The sequence below is a fragment of the Pan troglodytes genome, chromosome 6, assembly GCF_028858775.2.
Source record: "Pan troglodytes isolate AG18354 chromosome 6, NHGRI_mPanTro3-v2.0_pri, whole genome shotgun sequence".
Lineage (NCBI taxonomy): Eukaryota > Metazoa > Chordata > Mammalia > Primates > Hominidae > Pan > Pan troglodytes.
In genome coordinates this window covers 24,544,351-24,568,385 of record NC_072404.2, presented here as the reverse complement: position 1 = coordinate 24,568,385, position 24,035 = coordinate 24,544,351, and the positions used below count along the sequence as shown (strand labels likewise).

At 35.9% G+C, this 24,035-nt stretch overlaps 1 protein-coding gene across 29 annotated transcripts in view; it reads right to left on the bottom strand.

Annotated features, from left to right (window-relative positions):
• The window catches only part of HDAC9 (histone deacetylase 9), a 911,712-nt gene that overhangs the window by 227,171 nt on the left and 660,506 nt on the right, over positions 1–24,035 (bottom strand). For all 29 annotated transcript variants that reach the window (XM_016957129.4, XM_063814075.1, XM_054687406.2 and 26 more), the window contains 2 exons: positions 13,670–13,790; positions 8,778–8,827 (listed from right to left, as the gene is read on the bottom strand). In XM_016957129.4, coding sequence (XP_016812618.1) covers positions 8,778–8,827; positions 13,670–13,790 — 171 coding nt within the window. The remainder of the gene's footprint in view (positions 1–8,777; positions 8,828–13,669; positions 13,791–24,035) is intronic.

Sequence of the window (24,035 nt, the reverse complement as noted above, 5' to 3'; positions counted from 1 at the left end):
AAACAAACAAACAAAAAATTGGATGCCCCCATTAAAGAAAGCTGAGACAAGAAGGCCATCTCGTAGAACTGTTTCATTAGACTACTGAATTTGAATCTGGTTCAACTGAGTATGGATATTCTGACTATCTTCTGTCCTTAGTCCTATGAACTCCCAGGCCTTTCCTACCAGAGTTGACAATTATGAATAGAAGAAAATCAATGCAGAGTCTAAGTGATAGGTATGACAAGATATATGAGTGGGAATTGAAAAGGAAAAAAAAAAACACAACATAAGAAAAAATGTGAGTCTACATGTTGCTTCACACTTAGCACATAGGATGGTACTGGACAGTACATGCTTATTTAATAATGAATGAATGGATGGTAAATTGTCTTTAGAGGCAATAGATTAAGGAAAGAAAAGTAATCTATGTAGCAGCAAAGAATTTCGCTACTTGTAGGTCTTGGTTTTTATTCCTTAAATGGTCACATCTCAAAATGATACAAGTCATTTTGAGAAGTGCTTACAGATCGTCAGGAAGATACTTGATACAGGCACACCTTGCTTGACTGTGCTTCACTTTATTACACTTTTCAGATACTTTGATTTTTTACAAATTGAAGGTTTGTGGCAACGCCAAGTTAAGCAAGTCTATGGGCGTCATTTTTCCAGCAGCATGTGCTCACTTCCTGTCTCTGTGTCACATTTTGGTAATTCCTGCAATATTTCAAAAGTTTTTCATCATTATTTTATCTTTTATGCCCATCTGTGATCAGTCATCTTTGATATTACTATTATAATTGTTTTGGGGCACCATGAATTGTGCCCATATAAGACAGTGAACTTAATTGATAAATATCGTGTGTGACTTCTTCTCCACCGATCAGTCTTTCCTCCATCTCTTCTCTTTCTCAGGCCTCCCTATTCCCTAATATTCAGGAATATTGAAATTAGACAAGTTAATAACCCTACGATAGCCTCTAAGTCTTCAAGTAAAAGGAAGAGTTGCACGTCTCTCACTCTCAACACTCTCAATCAAAAGCTAGAAATGATTAAGCTTAGTGAAGAAGGCATGTTGAAAGCTGAGACAGGCCGAAAACTAGACCTGTTGTGCCCAACAGTTAGCCAAGTTGTGAATGCAAAGGAAAAGTTTTTAAAGGAAACTGAAACTGCTACTGCAGTGAACACAGAAATGCTAAAAAAGTGAAATAGCCTTACTGCTGATATGGAGAAAGTTTGAGTGGTCAAGACAGAAGATCAACCCAACCACATTCCCTTGAGCCAACGCTTTATCCAGAATAAGGCCCTCAATATTGAAGCAAAACCCTGCACCAGCAAAAAGATTACCACTCACTGAAGGCTCAGATGATCATTTGGATTTTTAAACATAGTTTTAAAATTATGTACATTTTTAAAGATATAATGCTACTGTAAACTTAATAGACTACAGGACAGTATAAACATAAGTTTAGTATACACTGAGAAACAAAACATTTGTGTAACTCACTTTATTGTGCTATTTGCTTTACTCTGTTGCTCTGGAACTGAATCTGCAATATTTCCAAGGTATGTCTGTGTGTATCCATAGTAAATATCAATTAGAGATTATATAAATCATAATATTTAGAATATAACAGAATAAATTCACCAAATGACTTCAGGAGCATATAAATATCGAATATATTAGTCCTTTAATAGTCTTATCAGTCTTCACAGAAATAATGACTCAATGCATGCTCTATTGCTAAGAGAATCATTGCTTAGTCATTTAATTCCTTTATTTTACTTATTATTTTTTATTTAAAGTTAAGACACTCTATAGCAATAATGATACTGCTAGTCTAAAACTCAGAAGCTATGGGTTTTTCTTGAGTTGGGGAATGATTAAATCCTAGGGATTCTGCTGTGAACTGCCTGCTTATGGCTCAAGCATTCAGTGAGCTAATTTATTTTGGTTTTGAATTTTGAAAAAAAAAACTGTTGTTCTTCATTAATGAAAGTTTAGAAGTTATGCTTTACTAAGTTTGTGGTTAAAATACTTCACAAAGACAAATCCAATAATGACACATCAGTTTTACATATTGAATATTAGTTTGTTACGGGGGTGAATATCTGGATCTGGAACTAACTATTCAGAGTGGAAATATGACAGATGAAAAATACAAATGCTGTTACTTCACCTTAAAATGAAAAGCTTAGGTGTGCCTGAATATAGCTGTATTTCAGGCTGCTACAAGAATTTTTTTTTTTTTTAGGTAGTACCATTTCCTTTGTCTACTCTAAATTTTCATTCGATTTAAGCCTAACGTCTCCTTGGCAGTCAGAAGTAGCAATCAGTAGATGATCATATTTTCAAATCTATTCAAGTATGTTTTACTTTCTCAGCTTTTATTTAATCAAGCCACAGATCTTCTAAGTTAGATAGAAATTTAAATTTCATCAAATCCATTTACCTTCAGCAACTACAGAGCCTAAGGCTCAATTTCTTCTTGTCTCAATGTTCATAATCATTTTCTTCCTCCCTCTTATTGACATTACTTTGGTGGAAATAGGTGCTTTTATGTGTGTGTGTGTGTGTGTGTGTGTGTGTGTGTATACAGTTTTTTTAAAAAATAGGTCTTATGGCCCCAGTAATGTAAAAAACACACATAAATCTTTGATGATGGCATTTTTTTAGCCATCTCATTTTGGCAACAGAAGAATTTTAACAGCTTTGTGATATTCATGTTTACTTTAAATAAGAAAATGAAGTATTCTTATTTCAAAATGCATCTTGTTGTACTTAGCCATAATGTCAAAGCAATAGAAAGAATTTAATCACAGATGAGATGCTGCAAGTAAGTGAATTAAGGAGGAAATTAAGGTTTTCTTCTCTCATTTTCTTCTTTCCTGCAACAGACATTAGATGCTTAATGATTCTATGTATTTTCACATTTTGTCCCATACACAGAGTAATGTATACATGTGTGTCTCTGTAGGGAGTGTTGTCTACATCCCAACAACTATTATTGAGTATACACAATTAGCATAATCTATGCGATACTGGAAACTTCCTTTGCAATTTAGAAGGAATTCCCTGATTTTAATAATATTTCATGCATTTTTTCAAAGTCTGAGGCAACATAATCTTTTTACAGAATTTGCAGCATGAAACTAAATTCTCAGTTTCATTAAGGTGGCTTATCAGTTTTAATTTTGCCAGGTGCCATGGGGTGTTCTTGCTAGTATCAATTGCATCAAGTCTGAAGCTGATGAAAATCCAGATACAATTAGGAAGAGGAGATATAAAAAAGAGAGATTCTAAATCAGGGTGGATCCTTTTATTGTGCTGGAGGGAAAAAGTTTGTGATACCTCTTTGATAGCAGCAGTGGAGGAAATGAAGTACTGATTGCAAGCCAGGTTTGAGTTGAACATTAATAGGAGGGAAATTAACATTACCCTGATTACTGCATGTGAGAAGCAGATGCTACCCCCTCCTCTTTCTGCTGATGTAACAAAAGGCATTGTGCTTGCTCAGGATAATTGGGTTGAAATAACATATGAAGAAAGAGGTTCCTGAGTCAATATCAAAACCTCAGGAACATGCAAAGTTTTGGCATAAACAGAAGGTGAGGTTTTTCCCTCCTTTTTTGGAAGAAAAAAATTCTCTACTAATTGGCAACAGCTTGGTGCAATTGTCAGAAATACGGTGTGTTCTATTGCCTGAACAGTCAATGCCTGGCTGCCTCCCATGACCTGTCCTCATACGACCCCCAACACACAACTCACACATTTATTGCTAATTCTTCTTGAAAATTTAGCTTATAACTGCTTGAGTAACCTCCACACCCTATTCTTTCTTTGCTGTTTTAAAAGCTTCCTTCTCTGTGCTCTCATAGCTTAGCATTTTTCTAAACCAGCCCAATGGCTAGGCTGTGAGCAATTGAGATTGAGAGCAGTGGTCTTGTCTCATTGCTCATTCATTTTTGCATGCTGCACCTTGTCTAGTCATCAACAACAAGCCTGATCTTATTATTCCTGCCCTTCATGCCTTATCTGATGGCACACATTATGGCTTTGAAAATATTGGTTTTGTTTCAAAGATGACCATCCTAAATCACAGCAGTAAAATGCATTATTAACCAAGCTTTTGTCACATTGAGTTTAACTATATGTCCATAGATGTGGTCATAAAACAAAATCCATTCCCTAGTATTATAATGGAGGGAAACACCAGAGCAGCTCTTTGTAGGGCTTGCCACTAGAATACTATTTACTGGTAATGGGGAGAATAAATGTGAAGGACCAATGTGGTGTAATAATTAGAAAAATAATATGAAGATACACATGTGGTGTAAAATAGATTTTTCTCCTGATTATGTATGTGTACATACAATGTTTCTTGTATACACACACACACACACACACACACACATATCTGTAAATTTATAAATAAGAGGGGAGAGCTTACATTTTAATTCTGACAAGATAAAAGAAAATTTAAGACATTTCATCCAAATCTGCCTCTCACATAGTGAGTATAGTTGATATACAACTGAAACGTTTGCAGAAAACCTCAGAGCAATTGAAATGGGCCTTAAATTACTACCCTGTCATAATCACCTAATCCTTCTCCCCATCTCCCCTTCCCCAATCACAAAAATGACATTCCTAAGTGTGTCATATCTAGGTGTAATCAAACAGAATATGAACAGAGTAAAAGTTGTAATAAAAAGCTAGCTTTGTGTTCACAGATTGACTGAGTCGCTGCTGGAGAAGGTGCCTTCATTAAACCTTTTAGAGCCTCTTTTTGCATATCTTCAACCGCTTAGTCAGGTCCCAGTTCTGCCCGTGCCCTGCAAATCCTCAGTCCTCTTAGGGGATTGTTCTCCCTCGTCCACAGCTCCTCCTCTTCCAATCAAGGGTCTGACACTGCCCATTGACCACGTTTATTTTTCTGCCTTTTGGCCCTGGGAGCTTGTCTGCTGTAGGATAAAAGTGGAATTCTCTGCTGTCTGCAGGGCTTTCCCCAGGGAACAGAGCATGAAACCCAAACTTATATAAAATCATATCCTGTTTGCAAACATCATATTCCCTTTGCTTCTCACTGATCTGGTCCCGTAAACCCCAGCACAGCTTGAGAGCCCATTCCTCATCTAAACAAATGCCATAAGCCCCTTTATACTTTTACAACCATGTCAAAAAATAATATTGCCTGCCAATAGTGATGTGATTGGAGTTGCCTCCTCTGAGCCATAAAAGAAGCGCAGAGTCTGTTATCAATTTCTCTAAGTGTATCAGGGGAATTATGGGTCGATTCAGTTCCAAGTTATAAATGACAACTCAAAAGCCGCAGAAGCGTTTGAAGCTGGGAGCTGATGACGACATTATCATAAAAGCCTGCTCGTCCTTGCTTTTGTGGGTTTTTCTGTGGCCTATCAAGTGAAGAGGGGAAAATGAGGCTGAGAAATGACTTCAAGATTTCTTCACACAGCAGCAGGTCAGATGGCCAGGAAAATGATCACTATTTTTAGTGATATACCCTGAGGAGTGAGAACTGAAGAGATCCTGCACTGGCTCTTGTTTCCAGAGTCCCTTAATTATCTATTTTACTGCACCATGACCAAGTCCTGGGATTTGGTCAAATGTTCTTTTCAACTGGTGCATTTTCTTGTAGTGCAATCACACAGGAATCAGAAATGAGTCAGCCATAATAACTGAACAAAATGAAAAGCAAACACAAAGGAATTCAGAAACCTTGACATTGCTGCTCGAAATGCAGTTCTGGAGAGTACATTTCACAGCACCTTAAGTATCATTTATCCACTGAGCTGCTTGACCAACAGTAAATTACCACGTGCAATTTTAGGGGAAATTTTAATGAGAAGTAGAGATGTTCTGATTTCATAATGTCCCAGGTAGGGTCCTCAAAAGCCAATTAACCCATCAGTATTCTGTAGGTATACATCAAACCCCTCTAGAATGAAGTTATATATTCTAAGGAACTGGAGTTTACTTTAACAATTGGGGATCACTGAGTATTTCAGAATGGAAACCAACAGGTCCCTCTTAAGTAATTTGAGACAGAACCATGCCTTAAGACAAAAGCCATTTCGGTAATTTCCAAAATCTCTAGGGTGCTCCCATGCTGCCAAGTTGGGGCCTTCCGGGATCATACTGGGGATCTTTCGTATAGCTAATCTGTCTGGGATTGTCCTGGAGGTGAAAATTTAGACAGGCTTAAATCCAGAGGATCCAGGGTTTCTCCTAGGACTTGTACCAAAACCAAAAATCTGAGAGGGCAAGAAGACTTTTGAAAGGCTAAGAAAACTATTTCATTCCTGTAAACAAAAATACTGAGTCAAACTATTCACAAGAGCATCAGCAAGTGCAAACTTGCACACACACACACACACACATTCACACCCACCCTGACCTACATAAGCATCACATCTCTCCAACCTTCTCCAGCACCGATGGAGTCAAACTAACAATGCAGGGCTCCTTCTCCTGCCTCTGCTGGCCTACCCCAGACTTATCCACCACCACTGCTGCCACCATCCAGGTGAGGTCAGCTCTAGGGACATTACTAAGGACTTACTCTATGACCCACACTGTGCATTATGTTTGATATACTGGTCCAGAGGAAGCAGCCAATATTCACTCCTTGGTCATTTTGAAGAGTTTACTAAAGCAGTTCTAAGCGAGAAATAAGAAGTCAATTTGGGTTTAGAGCAGTTGAGTAGAGGAACTTCGCATTGAAGGGATAGTGAATTAAAAGCACGTCCCAGGTCAGATTTGGGAGGTGAGTCCTAGGGAGATGGCCTCAATTCAGTCCTGTATCATACATTAAATATACAGATGCTCTTTGACTCATGAAGGAGTCCCAATAAACCCATTGTAATTTGAAAATGTCCTTAGTCAAAAAAGAATTTAATACATCTAACTTACCAAACATCATGGCTTAGCCTAGCCTACCTTATTCATGCCAAACATTTATGTTAGCCTACAGTTTGGCAAAAGCATCTAACACAAAGCCTATTTTATAATAAAGTTTAAACATCTCATGTAGTTTATTGAATACTGTACTGAAAGTGAAAAATAGAATGGCTGTATATTCAAAGTATGGTTTCTACTGAATGTATAACACTTTTGCATCATCATAAAATCAAAAAATCATAAATTAAACCATCATAACTCGGGGATCATCTATACTTCTAAAGAGTGGGGTTTGATGACTGCCACCCTTTTAATAGCTTTGATTTCCTCCACATCGCTGTTCCCATTAAGTAGTCATTAGGTTTGTTTCATTTTTTGCCCCATTTACAGGTAGGCAGCCATTCTCATAAAACAGCCATTTGAGATGTTAGAAAATAAGCACAAAGCCAATGAAACCCATTTTAAAAGTCAGCTTATCCTCTGCTTTCCAGAATGATTTTGCAAGCTCCCAGCTCCACAGGAGGTTGGCTAAAAATGAGCAAGGATTAATGTGGGATGATGACTGTCCCATGCTGGTGGTCAAAAAGCAAAAGTCACTGGTGAGCTGTCACAAAGGGGTTATACCACATCAGCCACACTGCTGCACTGCTTACCCAGAGGGAGTAGGGGGAAGCTGAGGCTAGTTTGTTAAAGATGAAAGCCATGAAAGTGTCTAGAAAGCTCTTTTGGAACTCCTTGACAAGGATGTGTACATCACCCCCATACTTTCAGCTTTTTACCCTTTACTGTGTGACTTCAGGAAAATAACTTAACTTCTCCCAGCCTTCACTTTCTCATTTGCAAAATGGTGTTAATGACTATTTCACAAGGTTGTTTTGGAACTTGTTTGTTGGCAAACTGTAAAGTCCTCACAGAGGCAAATGGATATAGCTACCATTCTGTTTTCCAGAGTAAGCAGAATCACAAGCAAAGGAACAAAAGGCTACAACTCACTAAATCTGGCATCATCAAAATGATAGAATAAACTGAAAACATTCAAGATTTCTTTGCATCAAATTTAGTTCTCACAAAACAATTGTTTAAAACGTGATATACATGTGACTAGTTTCGTTCTTTCCCTTCAACATCGAGTCAATTTAATTGACTTAAATACCTTAGTCTTTGAAAACTTCACCTAGAATTATGTTGTTCTAACATAACACTTAGTTCTACAGGATGATGGTTTGTTACTGGTAAGGGTTAACTTTAAATAGATTTCAGGTTATAGGATATGTTCTAATCATCTACAAAAATGTAGACGTTTTTCTTCATGTGTTGCTGGGTTCTAACAAATTTGTCCTTGAAATGTGGTCTAAATATGTTGAGTCAAAAGGCTTCCTTAATTATTGAAGACAAAAATGTCCCCAAGGGGTTCACAAACAAAATGTCCCATAATGCAAAGCACTTTGTGAAGTTTATGCCATTTTCACCAGGAATATAATGTATGTGCGTACTCAATGTGATTCTATTGAAAATGGAAGTCTGCTGCAAATCTGTGTTAAACTCTCTTGCAGCACCTTTTCTCCAGCTATATAAAGGCCTAGCAAAGCTGGCTTCATGAGTGTGTGACCTGTGCAGTCACACGGGAACTTACAGTTAGAAGGGCCTTGCTCTTGGTTTAATTCTGTATTGCCACCATCTTGAAATTCTTAAGAATTTTTTTTAACAAGGGCTGCCACATTTTTACTTGGCACTTAGCTCTGCAAATTAAGTAGGCAGTCCTGAAGTCTAGCATAACTTTTACTGAGAAATAATCTTAAAACTGAATAGATAAATCAAACAAGATTTTTTTTGTAATTTTATGTTATTTAAAGGCAGTAAACCAACTCGTACTTACCCCAAGTCCACCACAAGGTAATGAGGAAAAAAACTTTCGAGAGTCATCACCTATACAGTAAGAAGACATAAAAAATATAGATAAATGGAGGTTATATAGTTTTTAAAATGTTGGCATTTATTAACACATAATAATACGTCACATGGTATTTATCGTTTCATGCAAAAATAAATTAATAAAACTTCAGACCAATTATTCAACACAGTCAATTTTCAGAATATCATTGTTCTGCCTATCTGTATACACAAATAAGAACTAAAAGCAAATCAATATAAATTTTATTGCATGTAGAGTCTATTGCCCCACATGAATAAACACATACTCATGAGATTTGGGTCACAAGATTTTTTTTTAAGTTGGTCTCCATGTCTATATTATACATTACAATTTTTAAAATTTATGGTAACCAATTCAGCTCTTCACTGAGTATATTCATTCAATGGGATGTTTTGAGCTACAAGGTTTATGCCACCATATACTGCCATTTTAAAAATATTTCAAATATTAACATATCTTCTCAAATGTACAGACTTATTCTTAATTTCTACTTAAGACATAACTAAGTATAGCTGGTTATAAGAAGCTATATCAACTTTAAGATAGAGCTAAAGCCAAGTACACCATAGGCCACTTCTAACATCCACAATTTTTTAAACAGTACACTATGAAAAATAATCCCATTTGGGGATCTATATAACATCAATATCTATATAAAATATCTTCTTTAAAAATATATGCCCAAAACTGAATTGTGAGTATCTCTTAGAACTGGTGTTTCATGGGATTTTTAGTAATTATTTTGTTTACCTGTACTTTTATTTTCTACGTTATCTACTACACGAATAGAGAAAAACAGTAGTAACTGCTACTACATCTTTAACATTAAAATCTGTCTGTGGAGTAATCACGGGGAAGGGCAGTGAACATTTCTATTTCATAGTCAAATGGTTCTGAAGGGACTCTGGCATGTCACTCAGCAGTTCAGTGGTAGAACCAGGTACAAATTTCCAATTCATCTATCCCATTAATTTGTTCTATTGATGGTCAATGAAATGAGAAATTAAAATTGAAAACAGTTTTGTAGTAGAATTCATACGCCATGTCAGTAAAAGTCTAAATAGCTTTTATTGTCACAGAAGACAGTTTGTTTTGAAAACAATAAATCATATTAGTTGGTTTTTTAAATGCAATTACTAAAAGATGGAAAATGATAAAGAAAAATATATGTACAAATGAAGCCATCTAGTTATAAAGAGAGATCTTCATTTTAACAAAAAGATGAGAAGTCAATAGAATTACAAAAAAAAAATCATAAAATAATATTAAAACTGCAATATTGGCACCAGTAAAAGGCACATCAAAATTTTTGGGGAGGAGTAAAGTTTTCTTATGTTGTTGTTCCTAACAAAAATATAACTGTATCCTTGAATATTTTGCAAGAGTATATTCATATATCACCTGTGAAATTAAAATATATATGTACATTTTAGTGTCTGAATTCTTAATAGTCAACCAACAGGAATGAAGATAATATGATAAAATAGTAAGTTAATTTTTTTTTGAGATGGAGTCTCACTGTGTTGCTTAGGCTAGAGTGCAGTGGTGCAATCTCGGCTCACTGCAGCCTCCACCGATTCTTCTGCCTCAGCCTCCCGTCAGTTGGGACTACAGGTGCGCATCACCATGCCTGGCTAATTTTTGTATTTTTAGTAGAGACAGGGTTTCACCATGTTTGCCAGCCTGGTCTCCATCTCCTGACCTCGTGATCCTCCTGTCTCGGCCTCCCAAAGTGCTGGGAATACAGGCATGAGCCGCTGTGCCCAGCCAATAAATTAATTTTTAAGAGTGATTGAAAAAAATTATTAACCCCCAAGAGAATTAGCAAAATAAGTATCCTACTTGGGAGAGTTTTATTTAATACTATTATTTAATACCTACTTAGGAGAATGTTTACATAATACAAAACAGGCATATAATTGATACTTTAAATTTAGAAATGGGCAAGAAACTTTTATTTCACCAAACTGACTGGATTTATTCTTAATTATATTGTCTTATCAATGCACTGAAATTTGGCTAGCCTCAAGACGACTGGAAACTGGTCATAAGAGCGACAGGAATATTAATGCTAAGGAAAGCCTTGCACCAGAAATAATTGGAGAGAATGTCTTCTCCATGTAACCTTACAGGGTCTAGAGTATTTAAAGAGATAAATGATGTTCATTTTCAAATCCAATTATTTTATCATCTATAGATGTCTTTCAAGATACAAAGACTGATAGGTCTCATCATACTGAACTTTTATTTAAACCCTTCCTCCTAACTCTAGAACACAACTATCAAGGGAAATAGCATTAATTTAACTCAGAAAAGACATCTCCCATATGTGTTGGGAGGAACTGGGGGATGTAGTAAGATATATGGAAGTGAAAGGAATGGATAAAAAGAGAGAAAACATCTTGACGATTATGAATTTCTATACATTCACATATGGCAGCTTCAATCCGGTCTTCCAGATACAAACAAACAAACAAAGAACAACAACAATAAAAAAAGCCAGAAGAATGCAAATGCCACAAAGAGCAAAAAAAGTATTAAAAGTTAACCTTTAAAAAGAACAGAATTATTCACTTTGAACTGAGATTGAGAAAAATTAGCTAAACTTTTGGATACACTAGGGAAAGAGAAGTAGTTTTGAAGTGTTGATACAGTTGAATTTAGTGCTCGACCTTAAGGCCTGATAGAATGCAACATCTCTGTTTCTGTGTACTTATGTAGCCCACACACAATATTGAAATTGTTGCAATGATCGCTGAGAAGTGTATATGAAACTCCACACATGTATAGAATGCTAACTCTAACATTATCAACTGTAGGAATATTATTTCACATCATATGTTCAAAATTAATGAGATAAATGGCTAATTTATTTAGATTAAAATTTTAAACATTGAATCATAGGTACTTGCTGCTTTCATCACATACATACATAAAAAGAACCTTTGTCCAAGTTAAAATTATAAATGGAATTTCATTTTAAAATCATCAAATTTAAAAATGATATGCACATCAAATATTTTACAAAAAATAGGTTTGTTCAAAAGAGTCAAATTTTTTAAAAAAACATCGCCATGTTTTATAAATAAAAGTTTGATGTTGCAAAAGTTTAAACTTCATTTATCTTATAAATATGTCTTTCTCTTAAAATGTGGAACAATGGTTGTTTTGGAGCACTTCTCAAATATCAAATGCGTGTTTATATTCACAATTTGATCAATCCCAGCCTGTTCCAATAAAGTTGGAAGGTTGATTTATACTTTAGGATCAGAGATTTTTAAAAAGTGGGGGGAGGTTTTCTACTTGTTTTTTCTTAACTCAATTAAAAAATAATGACATGGACACAGTCTCCTATGTTTAAATGCTTGAGTATTATGACCTCATAAAATCATGACAATTAAAATGTCGGGTTTACTTCATCTTTTTGGTTAGTTGGGTAGGGTTATTGATTCATGTTAAAATAAGAACATTTATTATACAATATTTGCAGCAAAAGAGGTATTTTATGTAAAGTATCTGCATGTACAGAGACTGGTTTCTAAAATAGAAAGGAAAAAATGAGCATATATGTTTAGATTGATTTATTTGTATTCATATTAATATATAATGTTAATTCGATAGTATACATTATTTTTTATCATCAAATATTAGCAATGTACTTTCTAAAAATTGGATAATCTTTATGTATTCCCCTCTGGTCTTACTTCTCCCCAAGCTACTGCTACCTATACTGCTACACGCATGTGTGGGCATATTTATGCTCACTCACATGCCTGCACTTCATAAACTTAAGAGATGCTTGCCACTTGTTTAAAAAGGTATATTGTGTTATAATGAGTAACTGTTAATTCTTCCTTACAATTGCTTTCCAAGATACCTACCTACTATATGTTATCTACTTGCTTTCAAATTGTTTAGGACCAGTTAATATAAAACAATTTTGAAATAATATTGAATTAGGTGAAAGAGTTCAATAACTTAGAGCTGACACAATACATTTATTTGAAGGAAAAACTCCTAAAATGTCTTTTTTAGTTAAAACATTTAAAACATGACCCCATCAGCATCTATGGCCAATGTTAGATATTGTTATTCACTTATAAAAAGTTAATAAGACAATATTATCATTTCAGCTAAAATAAGGTTTGTCACTAATTTTTCTTCCAGAAACCTGTTGTTTCTATCACTCATATAAAGCTTATATAAAGTTCTGCAACATAAATTTTATTTTAAAATCTGACGATAAAGTTTCAAAAAATCATACATTAACAAAAAACTGTTTATTAGTTTTCTAGTTTTGCATTTAATGTATTATTTAATTCCAAAGGTAAGGCAATAAATAGATTTGCAATCTTGCTATAGAATGTAGTGTGATGGGCATAGTAGTAATGAGTTTTCACTTAATACAAGTTGTACTATTTCCTTTGTTTCTTAAGGTCATAGAAGAAAGAACTAAAAGATACAAAAAAATGGGAACGGTGAAGAGAAATTTGCATAAAGCATGTGTAAATCATTTCTACTTTAAGTTTGAAAACACAATAAACAAATTCAGCAATGTAGTTTTTTCTATATGCAAAAACACATTGTACAAATGTTATTCAAATGAAGGTTAATTTTAAAGTAAACACCATGGAACCTACATTGTCATTTTCTAATGCAGGATTTTCTTAATCTACAATGGCTTCTGTTGCAAATGACTCATTCCACAGAGCAAAGCTGTTGGAAAAACTGATTTTTTGTTGCACTACTTGCCAAGTATTTTGAACTGACACCAGCATTGACTAATGATAGTGCTGGAATGTGCTGTTCCCAGTACAGTGGAGGCCCGTACAGACCTAGGAGTATCCTGGGGTCCAGCTTCTGTCCGTCCAGGGGGTTGGTGCCATACAACAGTGAGTGATGTTCAGAATGAACAAGCTGTATTTCCTCCAGGCTGGCTTTTCGACCTTGAATTCGCTGAAAGAAAATAGCAGAAGCCAACAGTACACCACTGACAACATTTAGAAGAAAATGAGACCCCAAGTCACATTTAAGATGATTAATAATGGGCTGAATTTCATCATGTAGGAATGTGACACTGATTTGCTTAGTAAAGTACCATAATAATATTTGAAAAATGAGTGTATGGAAGGTTCAGATCCAACAGATTGCTTATACCTAAATGGGCAACTGACATAAAGTATATTCTTATTTGGCATGGAAGAGAAAGCTATAACACAGAAATTAATAGTTAACTCTTTTGTAAAGTATCAGCTTAAAAACCAACAGGGCTACTATTTAGCTGATAATTAAATTTATTAAATCTTATTTTACACTTACCCAAAGAAGTTGTTAGAACACATTCCTTATTCCTTCTTGAAGGACATACATAAATACCATTTCATTTTAATGAACTTGATGATCACAGATACGCTAATGACTTCCCATGTGTGCACCTCACAGTAGTATTAGTTTAAACCAATGTTCCTCAAACTGTGTCCCATGGGATCAATAACAGGTCAATATCTGTTTATTAATGGTCTGTAGTGAGGTCAGTACAGAAATTCAGATCAATATTTAGAAACTTTTATGGCAATTTGACAGTATTTTTATGTCTTTTGAATCTACTATAATCTTACCTCTCTTCAATATTTATTTCACTTTTGCCGTATTTCATTTTTAACATTTTTTATGAGTATTAGTCTCTGACAGATTGGAAATTAAACAAAAACAAAACCTGCTGTTTAATCAGACACTGTTTGAGACACTCTAGACTCCACCAATTTTTTCCAAAAAGGCTAGGCAGAGACTTTCACTCCAGCTAACAAATTACAGCCCTTCAACATAGGCAAAACTGTTCATTAGGTCAAACCTCAATTATCCAGTATGCAAAGTGTTCTTTCTGGCTACATTCCTCAGCTGGCACATCTGTGAGCCTGATAAATATTGTGCTGGTGCACGAAGTTAATTAGCCTTAACTTTTGGAAATGGCTGTGCTTTCTGGTATTACAGAGACAGTACTAATATTTCACTTAAAAATATATGTAAACACAAGGCAGCTGTAAGTTAATATTTAAGTACAGAACTACAGTGAAATTCAAGGAGAATCTGTTCAGGGAACGCTGTCCTTTCAGGTTCCGGACCAAGGAACCACCGGGTAACCTGGAAACATCAGGTGATAACACCTCTCTCAGGACGAGGACAATTCCACATTCAGCCTCCCTAGTTTAAGGTGATGCAGCTGCTGCCAGACTCTTCAACATTAATATGTGGTTCACTGAAGGGGCAGGCCAGGACAACTTCAATATCTGACAATTCCTCAGCATTTACTGGGCAGGAGGCAGAGCTGTGCTTGTCACTGAAAATAAATGATCAGGTCACAGTGAGGGAGGATTGGTGGGGGTCTGCAGGGGTAACAGGAAGGGAGTGATTAAAGCAAAATCTCATTAACACTGCCTTTACGTGCTGAATAAATTCATGAATACTTATGGAACTTTCTTTGTATATCATTGAAGTTCTCTGTTTTTGATGCTATCATTCAGCATTGTCTAACCCAATTCAAATTACTATAAAAATAAAAATATGATTTAGAGAAATTATTCCAGGTGGGTAAGATCAGAATTCTGATGCTGAAGACTAAGAAAAATTTAATGATGGCCTTCTGGTCAGCCATCTTTCTGATTGATTAGAAAACATCTTGAACCAAGTAGCTTGCTGGGAAACATTCAATATCGGAAAGTTTATGGAAGACCAGAACAACCAAAGAAGTAGGATGGCATGTAAAGAGACTAAATAAGCATGAGAAAATTCGAAGGCAACATTAAAGGGAAATGTTTTAACTGTGAGATTTCAGGCGGTGGAGAATCCCTCAAGATTAATAATAGTAAGTCCATGGTTTGAGTCATCTAAAATTGGACTGAGCAGGGCATTGGAAAACAGAATGTGGCAACCAATCCGAGTCTGGCAGAATAATGAACACCATGAAATAAGAGGGCTTCGACCTCTTCCTTCTATGGGTCTTTGAAATCCATAGCCACTAACATCGTATATGCTGATACAGTGAAACATCAGTATTTTAAACAATGTCAGCTCTGCAGCTAATGATCAGACCCATGTTTTGATGACTATCATAAACTTTCATTGATTTTTTTCTCCTTTCTTCATGTCTATAAAGATTCGTTTCATCCATAAATTAAATTTTTACCTCCGGTATAACATTAAATACCATTAAGTATATCTTGATGTGTTCATACACTAGTCATGTAAATTTGCATACCATGCACTCTATGCTTGTCCAACACCTTTGCTTATTCTCCCACAATCCCACTGATTCTAGCTGAATGCTCAATCACACATTTGAACACTAATCTGCTAACAAGATTCACTGTAATTGACAGTAGCTGAAGTGCTAGTAAGTCATAAGAACAGCGGTTTCCAATCTTTTTGGCACCACAGACCAGTTTTGTGGAAGATAAAAAAAGTGGAGGAGATGGCTTCAGGATGATTCAAGCACATTACATTTATTGTGCACTTTATTTCTATTATTATTACATTTTAATATGTAATGAAATAATTATACAACTCACCATAATGTAGAATCAGTGGGAGCCCTAAGCTTGCTTTCCTGCAACTAGATGGTCCCATCCAGGGGTGATAGGAGACAGTGACAGATCATCAGACATTTGATCCTCATAAGGAGCGCTCAACCTAGATCCCTCACATGCGCAGTTCACAATAGGGTTAGTGCTCCTCTGAGAATCTAATGTCGCTGCTGATCTCAGACGGTAATGCAAGCAACAGGGAGCAGCTGAAAATACAGATAAAGCTTCACTTACCCACCTGCCACTCACCTCCTGCTGTGCAGCCTGGTTCCTTACGGGCCATGAACCAGTAGTGGTCCGTGGCCCAGGGTTTGGGGACCCCTGATAAGACGAAACCTGCTGAATCGGTCATCCCCTTGTGTAAGATCAGTCAACTAACAGTAAAGACAGCTCATTTGGCCCAGCTATCTAGCATTGACTTAATCTAACAGTTTTCTCTGCTAGTTATACTCTAGGCCCCATCCTTGCCATTAAAATGTACCACTATTCCTAAGTTTTCACTTTGATTTATCTTTTTCTCCTTCTCCTTATTCTTTCTTTTGACTCTAAGCAACTATTTTACACTGGCTGTTATTATTATTATTAAAAATATTTTTAAAAAATAATTTCACTAAATATAAGGAAGTATTTATTCTTGGCAATCACCTTCTGCTTCTTTGGTTGCTAGAGAACAGCCCACAAACATAGTGCACATGTTTCTACAGAAAGACAGCAGTGAAAACTAATTCAGTACCAAAACAAAAATGTTTCTACCTGTAGATAGGATCTGGAAAAAGCATGTTTTGAAATTTGTATCTCACAGAGACACTGCTAGGAGAACTTGGTGGATGATTAAGCTGAAAATTCTGAAGGAGCAACAGCTTTCTTTATTCCTTAACACATAGGATCTCCTGGAGTAATTCCGTTTTGCCTCACTTGTATAAATGCCTTAAATTTGTCACATTCAACTTTTCCTTTCATATTGAGATCTTCACCAGTTCCCATTTTCTGGTATTGCCATCAGTAATTTAGTATTTTATTTGTGTAGGCTTAAATATAGATATTCCCACTTAATCACTTCTCATATTTTCAACTTTCTGCTCACCCTTTATTCTTTCATTTCTCTCTCTCAATGCTCTCTTGAGTTAAAGGTCAATAGCATAATGAGTCAAAAAATAGGCTAAAGTGTTCTGATAATCTTAATTTAGGGAGTACTGATTTCTATTCTCAGAGATACTTGGTCTGAAGGCTATCTACGTAAAGTTATCTATGATAGCCTGCCCAAAAAGATTTTTAAGAATTCTGAGCATATTGGGGCACACAATGCAAGTAAGTAATGGATTTCATCTGGGGATTTCTCACCTGGAGTCAATACAGGTCTTAAATGCCTTACCAACACAGGCCTAGGAATGAAACCTCATAGCTTTTGTCACCTTCTTAATAAGGAAATTTGTGATGTAGGACTGTGTTCATTGTTACCTTATCATTCCCCGTGACGTGCACTTAGCTTCTTCCCTGAGAGTCTGAAAAGGAGCTATGCTCACTGAGCACTTACTCTGTGCTTAGGAATATGATCATGTTTAGTTCAGAACCCTAAACAGTCTATATTCAGGTTGGGAGTTTGACTAAAGTCATTTAAAATGACCATATCATTGAGTCTCACAACACACCATGGTTCTTTCTTAAAGAAATAGTCTTTCTGAAAGACAGCCCGTTAATGCATCCCGATTATAGAAGAAATGTTCTGAACATGATCTACAAAGTCATACTGTGACAGGATAAAATGCAGCCTACCCACACTCACCCACACACAGAGCACACACACGGTATAGATTCATATTTTTTTCTGCCAAGGAGCAGGAAAAAAGGAAACGGTTCTATTCCTTTCCCTTCTGTGTTCAAAGCCTGGATTGAGGCCAGTGTCCTAATCGGTTCTCATTGGCCCTGGAGGAATCAGAACCTTTTGTAAAATATAATAAAGGGCATAAAATCATGATAAAATGCATGAAAAAGCAGTGCCTTTGGTTAGGGAACTAGAAATAATTTAGCAGAACAGATGGGTTGCATTGGTTTGGTATTATTGTGGACATGAAAGGGCTCATTTTGTGGCAGTTCCAAACTAAGAGAAAATGTCCAACTTAAATTTGACAAGTCAAAGTACCTGCCTCCACTGGGGAAAACTCCATTTTCTTTAATCATTTTCAAAGTGGTGACATACCAGGCAAGAATTTCCACCGAAATATCCCATTTTCTGAAAATATTTCATCCATTGTCTCTAAATAAAGGGATGTGTTTTTATTTATTTTCTCCAAAAATCCAGGGCTGAAGAAATTCAAAGGTTAAAAAAATGAAGAAAATAAAGAATCATAAATGACTTCTTAGTGTCAAAGTTACACTCTGCCACAAATACCATACTTAATATTTAATGAGTCAATTCATAGTCTTATTGATTTTTTTATGTATCTGTCTTTCCTAAAAAAACATAAAAATATGATCTCATTGCTTATGCCTAAGCACAACTACTGGAGTTTTAAAATGCTCCAACCAACTGCTTCTTAAAATGTTACGTAAGAAATGGTTTTTAACTGCCCCTGCAACTGCACGATCTTCCATACAACCGTCCTCGTGTAATAACCTGTACTTCTCAGAGTTTTTCTCATTAAAAAAAAAGGTGGGGGAGTGAAAGAAGGAAGGAGGCAATCAAGCAGGCAGGTGGCCTAACAGGCTTTTGGTCCTTTCTGTGGGTCACATGGAAAAAAAGAGAATTGCAAGTTGGGAGCCTTGACTTCTGGTTCTGACTCCCACGTGTCCTTAATGTGCCTATAGTCAGCCGTGAGATATCTCTATGGGCCTTTGTCTCTTCATCTATGAACATAAAGATGTTTGACTAAATTATGTCAAAGCTCATTTTTAGCCTTAAGATGATAGGATTCTGTGTGAAATAACCTTACATGCAATAGAAATGCAATAAAATACGCTTTGCTTTGATTTATGCATTTGCCTTAGGCAAGCAAATAAAATAATTGCAATGATAAATTACTGAGGTTGAGGCCAAACAGGAAACCTGAATAAGGATTTTCATCAGCTATTCCGTGATGCTTGTTTCTTATAAGCTTAATCATAATTGAAAAATAAGAGAATTTTTCACAGCTCATATTCCTATCCTGTGACAACTTCAAAATAATAAACGCTTTTAATAATTTTTGAAAATTATGTACGACACTTGTGAGTTAGTGTCATCTTTGTTTCTCAGGTTAATGCTTACTTCTGTTACTTTCCCATCTCCAAATATTTGATTCACTTGCCTATTTGTCTCTATCTTGTTAAGATTATGTTAAGAAGTTGTGTTTCTGTTTCAGTAGTTCTTAACATTGGCTGCACCTTGGAATCAGCTGGGGAAGTTTAAAAGTTACTGATGCCTGGGTCCTACCTTATTACCTTTGTCTGGGTGCAATGTGGGCACCCAGATGTTTCCAACCACCCAGAGGATTCTAATGGGTAGCTTAGGTCAAGAACCACGTGTTAGAGGGAGCTGTCCATACTTACTGCTCATAATTGAGTGCAAGATACTGACACTGTACTGACCAACACTTGGGACTACGGAATGGTTAAAATATTGGTGGACAGAAGGTTGGTGAGTAAAAATATTATCAATCTTCAAAATGTTAAGTGTCTTTCATGTGTCTTAATACTGCTTGATTCAGTCACTACGACTTATTTTAAAGTATTTTAGGACATAGAGCCATTTCTAAAGCACTTCAGAAAACAGCAAATCCCAGTTCAATAATAAAGCTCTGAATTGGTGACAAGCATATATACTCTCTATTTTTTTAAGTTTTACTTCCACCTATTTCAAATCACTGTCCTCACCAGAAAGCAAGAAAAAAATGTTATCCCTTAGTCTAACTGCTCAATTTTCACAATCCTTTATGCAATTGAACCCCCTACATTGCAATTATTCTTTCTAAAAATTGTAAATAAATATTTTAATGGTTGAATTTAAAGCTTTGCGTTTTTAAACTGGTCATCATGTATGAAACAAACTTTCAACAAATATTTTTTGTTACTCAAAAACTGCAATTTTCAAATGGCTGAAAATTATGTAACTCTTTTTATTAATAAGCTTCAATGCTGCTGTTTCAAAAGCTCTGTATTACTTTCCAAATGGACTCAGAAGAACAGCCTCTCTTATTTCCTGTTGTTGGTTGTTTTCCACGTTAATTCTTTCTGTTTAGCAGACGTTGTTAAAAGAAATCCTAAATCATTTGACTATAAGGTGTACAATTAGTTTTGGTATATTTATCTGCCTGGGTCCACTCTGTGATATACAAATATCTTTTAGAACAATGACAATGTAGCCTGGTTTACTCATCAAATCTAGATCACTTGTACTTCTTTCCAAGACTGCCATATCCTTTAGAGACAATTCACAGGGCTCCCTGTTTGAGTTTCTCTCTGTTTTGTGGTTAGATTCTAAGGCACAAACACATAAATTTTTTTTTTGCAAACTAAGCAAAACAGTACGCTGTTACGTGCTGCCATCTAGTTAGACTACTCTATAAAACAAATGTCTAATTGAATTTCCATTAACTTGCCGTTTTCAGCGCTTTGCAGTCTTGATGTCAGAAAACCTGCACATTCCAAAGTGTTTCACCACAGATGAATGTATTTCCTTACTTAGATTTGATTTAAAACAAAGCGGTATTTTACAGTCACCTAAGTGTGCAAGAAGATATGCTGGAATCCCTGCTTCTTGGCATCATAAGATTCTGCACTAAACTTGCTCTCCATTTTTCTCATTGGAACTGCTGAGAAGTCCCTGAAGGGACAACAGTAGCTTGGTTTTGCGTCCCAGAATTGTTTTGTAATTACTTTGTGTTGGCACTTGAATAAACGAGTTAAACATTTCAGCACTGTATGTTGCTTATGGTTCTTACTTATGAATTAAGCGAAGCAAAGTTATTCAGTATTAGTCACAAAAAGGCAATGCAAATTCCACATAATGTGTAATCCAACAAAAGCATTATAAAATGTTATTATTCTCAAAACAAATGTGAGAGCAAGCAAATGTCTGTGGGTGGCTTGGTGGGGCTGGGAGTCATGAGCATTTCTGGAAAAAACAACTGCAAGTGCATTTCTAACAGATGATGGGTCAACCTCCACAATTTTTTTTGACCACAGAAGAGCACATTTCTTTTCTTCAGGAGCATGCACATCTTAGAAACCCAGCTACTTAATCAAATAGCTTGTTTCTGAAGAGGACACCAAATAACCCCTCCAGATCCATTTCTCATGGTGATAAGAAAGCTGCTGGTTTTGCTCTTCGCTCCCAACAGAATCACTAAACTAAGTATGAATGATTCAGTAGGGGAAAAAATTAAATAGTATTGGCATGAAGGACTACTAACTGCCTCAACTTATTAAAAACAGTGCCACGTCAGGCCAAAAAAAGTTAACCCATGTAACCACTGTAATCTAATATAATGAGGACTAATGTTTTCTCTGGCTACTAATCAGGATTAGTAAGCAGAGCCAATTTACACTATAGCTTACAAACTAAGGGCAATATGTTTACTGAAACATTCTAAAAATTTAGTCTACTCTTAACCAAAGAGAGTGTTATGTTCCAAAAGAACTGCTTAACAATTCTAGTGTCAGACAGTATTACAGCTGTAAGAGATCCTAGCAAATATCTTGCCTAACACCCTCATCTAAACATAGGAAAACCAAAGATCAGCAAAGTTAAATGGTCTGACAAAAGCACACAGATAATTAATGACAAAACTAAGGTCGAATCTAATATTGAATGATCATCTTTGAGAGAATACATTTTGATTAATTTGCGACATTGCTAAATGAATTGACATAAACCAAAAGTTTGAGTTGTGGATCAGTCTACTGTTTGGAAATGAAGGAATCCTTCTAGTATTTTCAAAGTGCTAGCTTTTCTATTATGTAATTTTTTATTTCATTAATTTTAAAATTGACTGCTCTGTTGGTTGAGGAAAGCTGACCCTTCTCTGTATGTCAGCAGAATTGAGATTCCTTATTTTTTGTCCTGGTCAAATAGTAACCCCAATAAACAAAGAACACAAATGAAAACACAAAGAGGGCAAGTTATTCATCACAAGACCTAGGATATTTTCCTCTTCACACTCTCACATGTAACATTACCTCCTCTGTCTCTTGGTCACAGGGCCCCACTGATGCTGTCAAGACTATAGAGGCAGCTGACCAAAATCTTCCTCATTTTTTTCTTTCTCAAGCACAATCAATAAGAGTCTTCAAAATCACAGCAATATAAAATGAATGACTCAAAACCCCTTTGAAATTTGTAATTGTGTATTTATTTGTATGATTGTTTAATTAATGCCTGCTGATCACACCATATAGTAACCTTCTTGAAGACAGGGGATGTATATTTTGTACTCAGTATTATATCTTCTACTCCTAACAAAGATGCCTGGAAAACTCAAATTCTTGATAAATATCATCGAATGGATACATCACTGTTTTCAACGTGTGGTGTCCAGGCCAAAAGTACCAGAATCACCTAGACACATGTTAGCAATGAGATTCTCCGACCCCACTCCAGACTTACTGAATTAGAAATTCTGAGTTTAGATCTGAGCAATCTGTGTTTTACCATCCCCTCAGATGATTCTGAAATATGTCAACATTCAAGATACCCTTCTTACCAGAAGTGGCTACACAGACCTGGTGGGAGAATAGTTCCCAAAGATGGCAGATGACTATCTGGATACTGAAAAACAATGCACTGACCTAGCTTGTATGCATTATATTCCTATTTGATTATACCCTTTCCTGTGGAATCTAATAAATCCTCTCTTTTGAAACAACTGAGTTCTTATTTCCCACAACAAAGAGAGGAAATTGTTCATACTGCTTAGGAGAGAATGATAACCTAAGACATCCCACCTGGTACTCAAATCCCTGGAGCCCCAGTTAGCAGAGATTATACCTCCTCATGTTAGCGTGTTTTAGACACAACTAGGCAAAGGAACAAAAGTTTAACTTCTGATAGCCCCTTCCAGCCTATTTAGAAGTAATGCCCTTGAGCCTTGATTCTCTTTATTTGGGTCCTTGGGGTATCTTGGTAAATAAGTTACTCACACCTGAGCTGGGACCCAACTTCCTCTGTCGAGTGAATAAGTGAACTTCAGTGGGCAGATACTGTCATTATCTTTGATTCCTTTAGAAGGCTCAGAAACACTAACCAGTAGGCTTTTGGGTAGGACTCTTCTTGCCCTTTCAACTAGCCTAAATACCCACCAGGCACACAGATCACTTGCCTCCATGGTGTGCTTTTCTCCTGATTCTTCAACAACTCTGATTTTTAAGACATGTGGCAAATTGCTAAAGTATTTGTTGATAACTTTGTGTTGTATTTTTCATGGCATTCGAAAATAATTTGGCATGAAATAAGTTTAGCATCTTTGTAAGATGGCTTAATAACATAGTAAAATATTTGCATATATACTTAATTTGTCAAATCAAAAATATTAGAAGAAATCTACAAGGAACATATATCAGTTGCTTCCATTGTGTTTAGTAAAAAAAAAAAATGGACTTGGGGGAGCACTAGGTAGTGTTCTACTATTTCTGAGGGGGCTAACCTGGT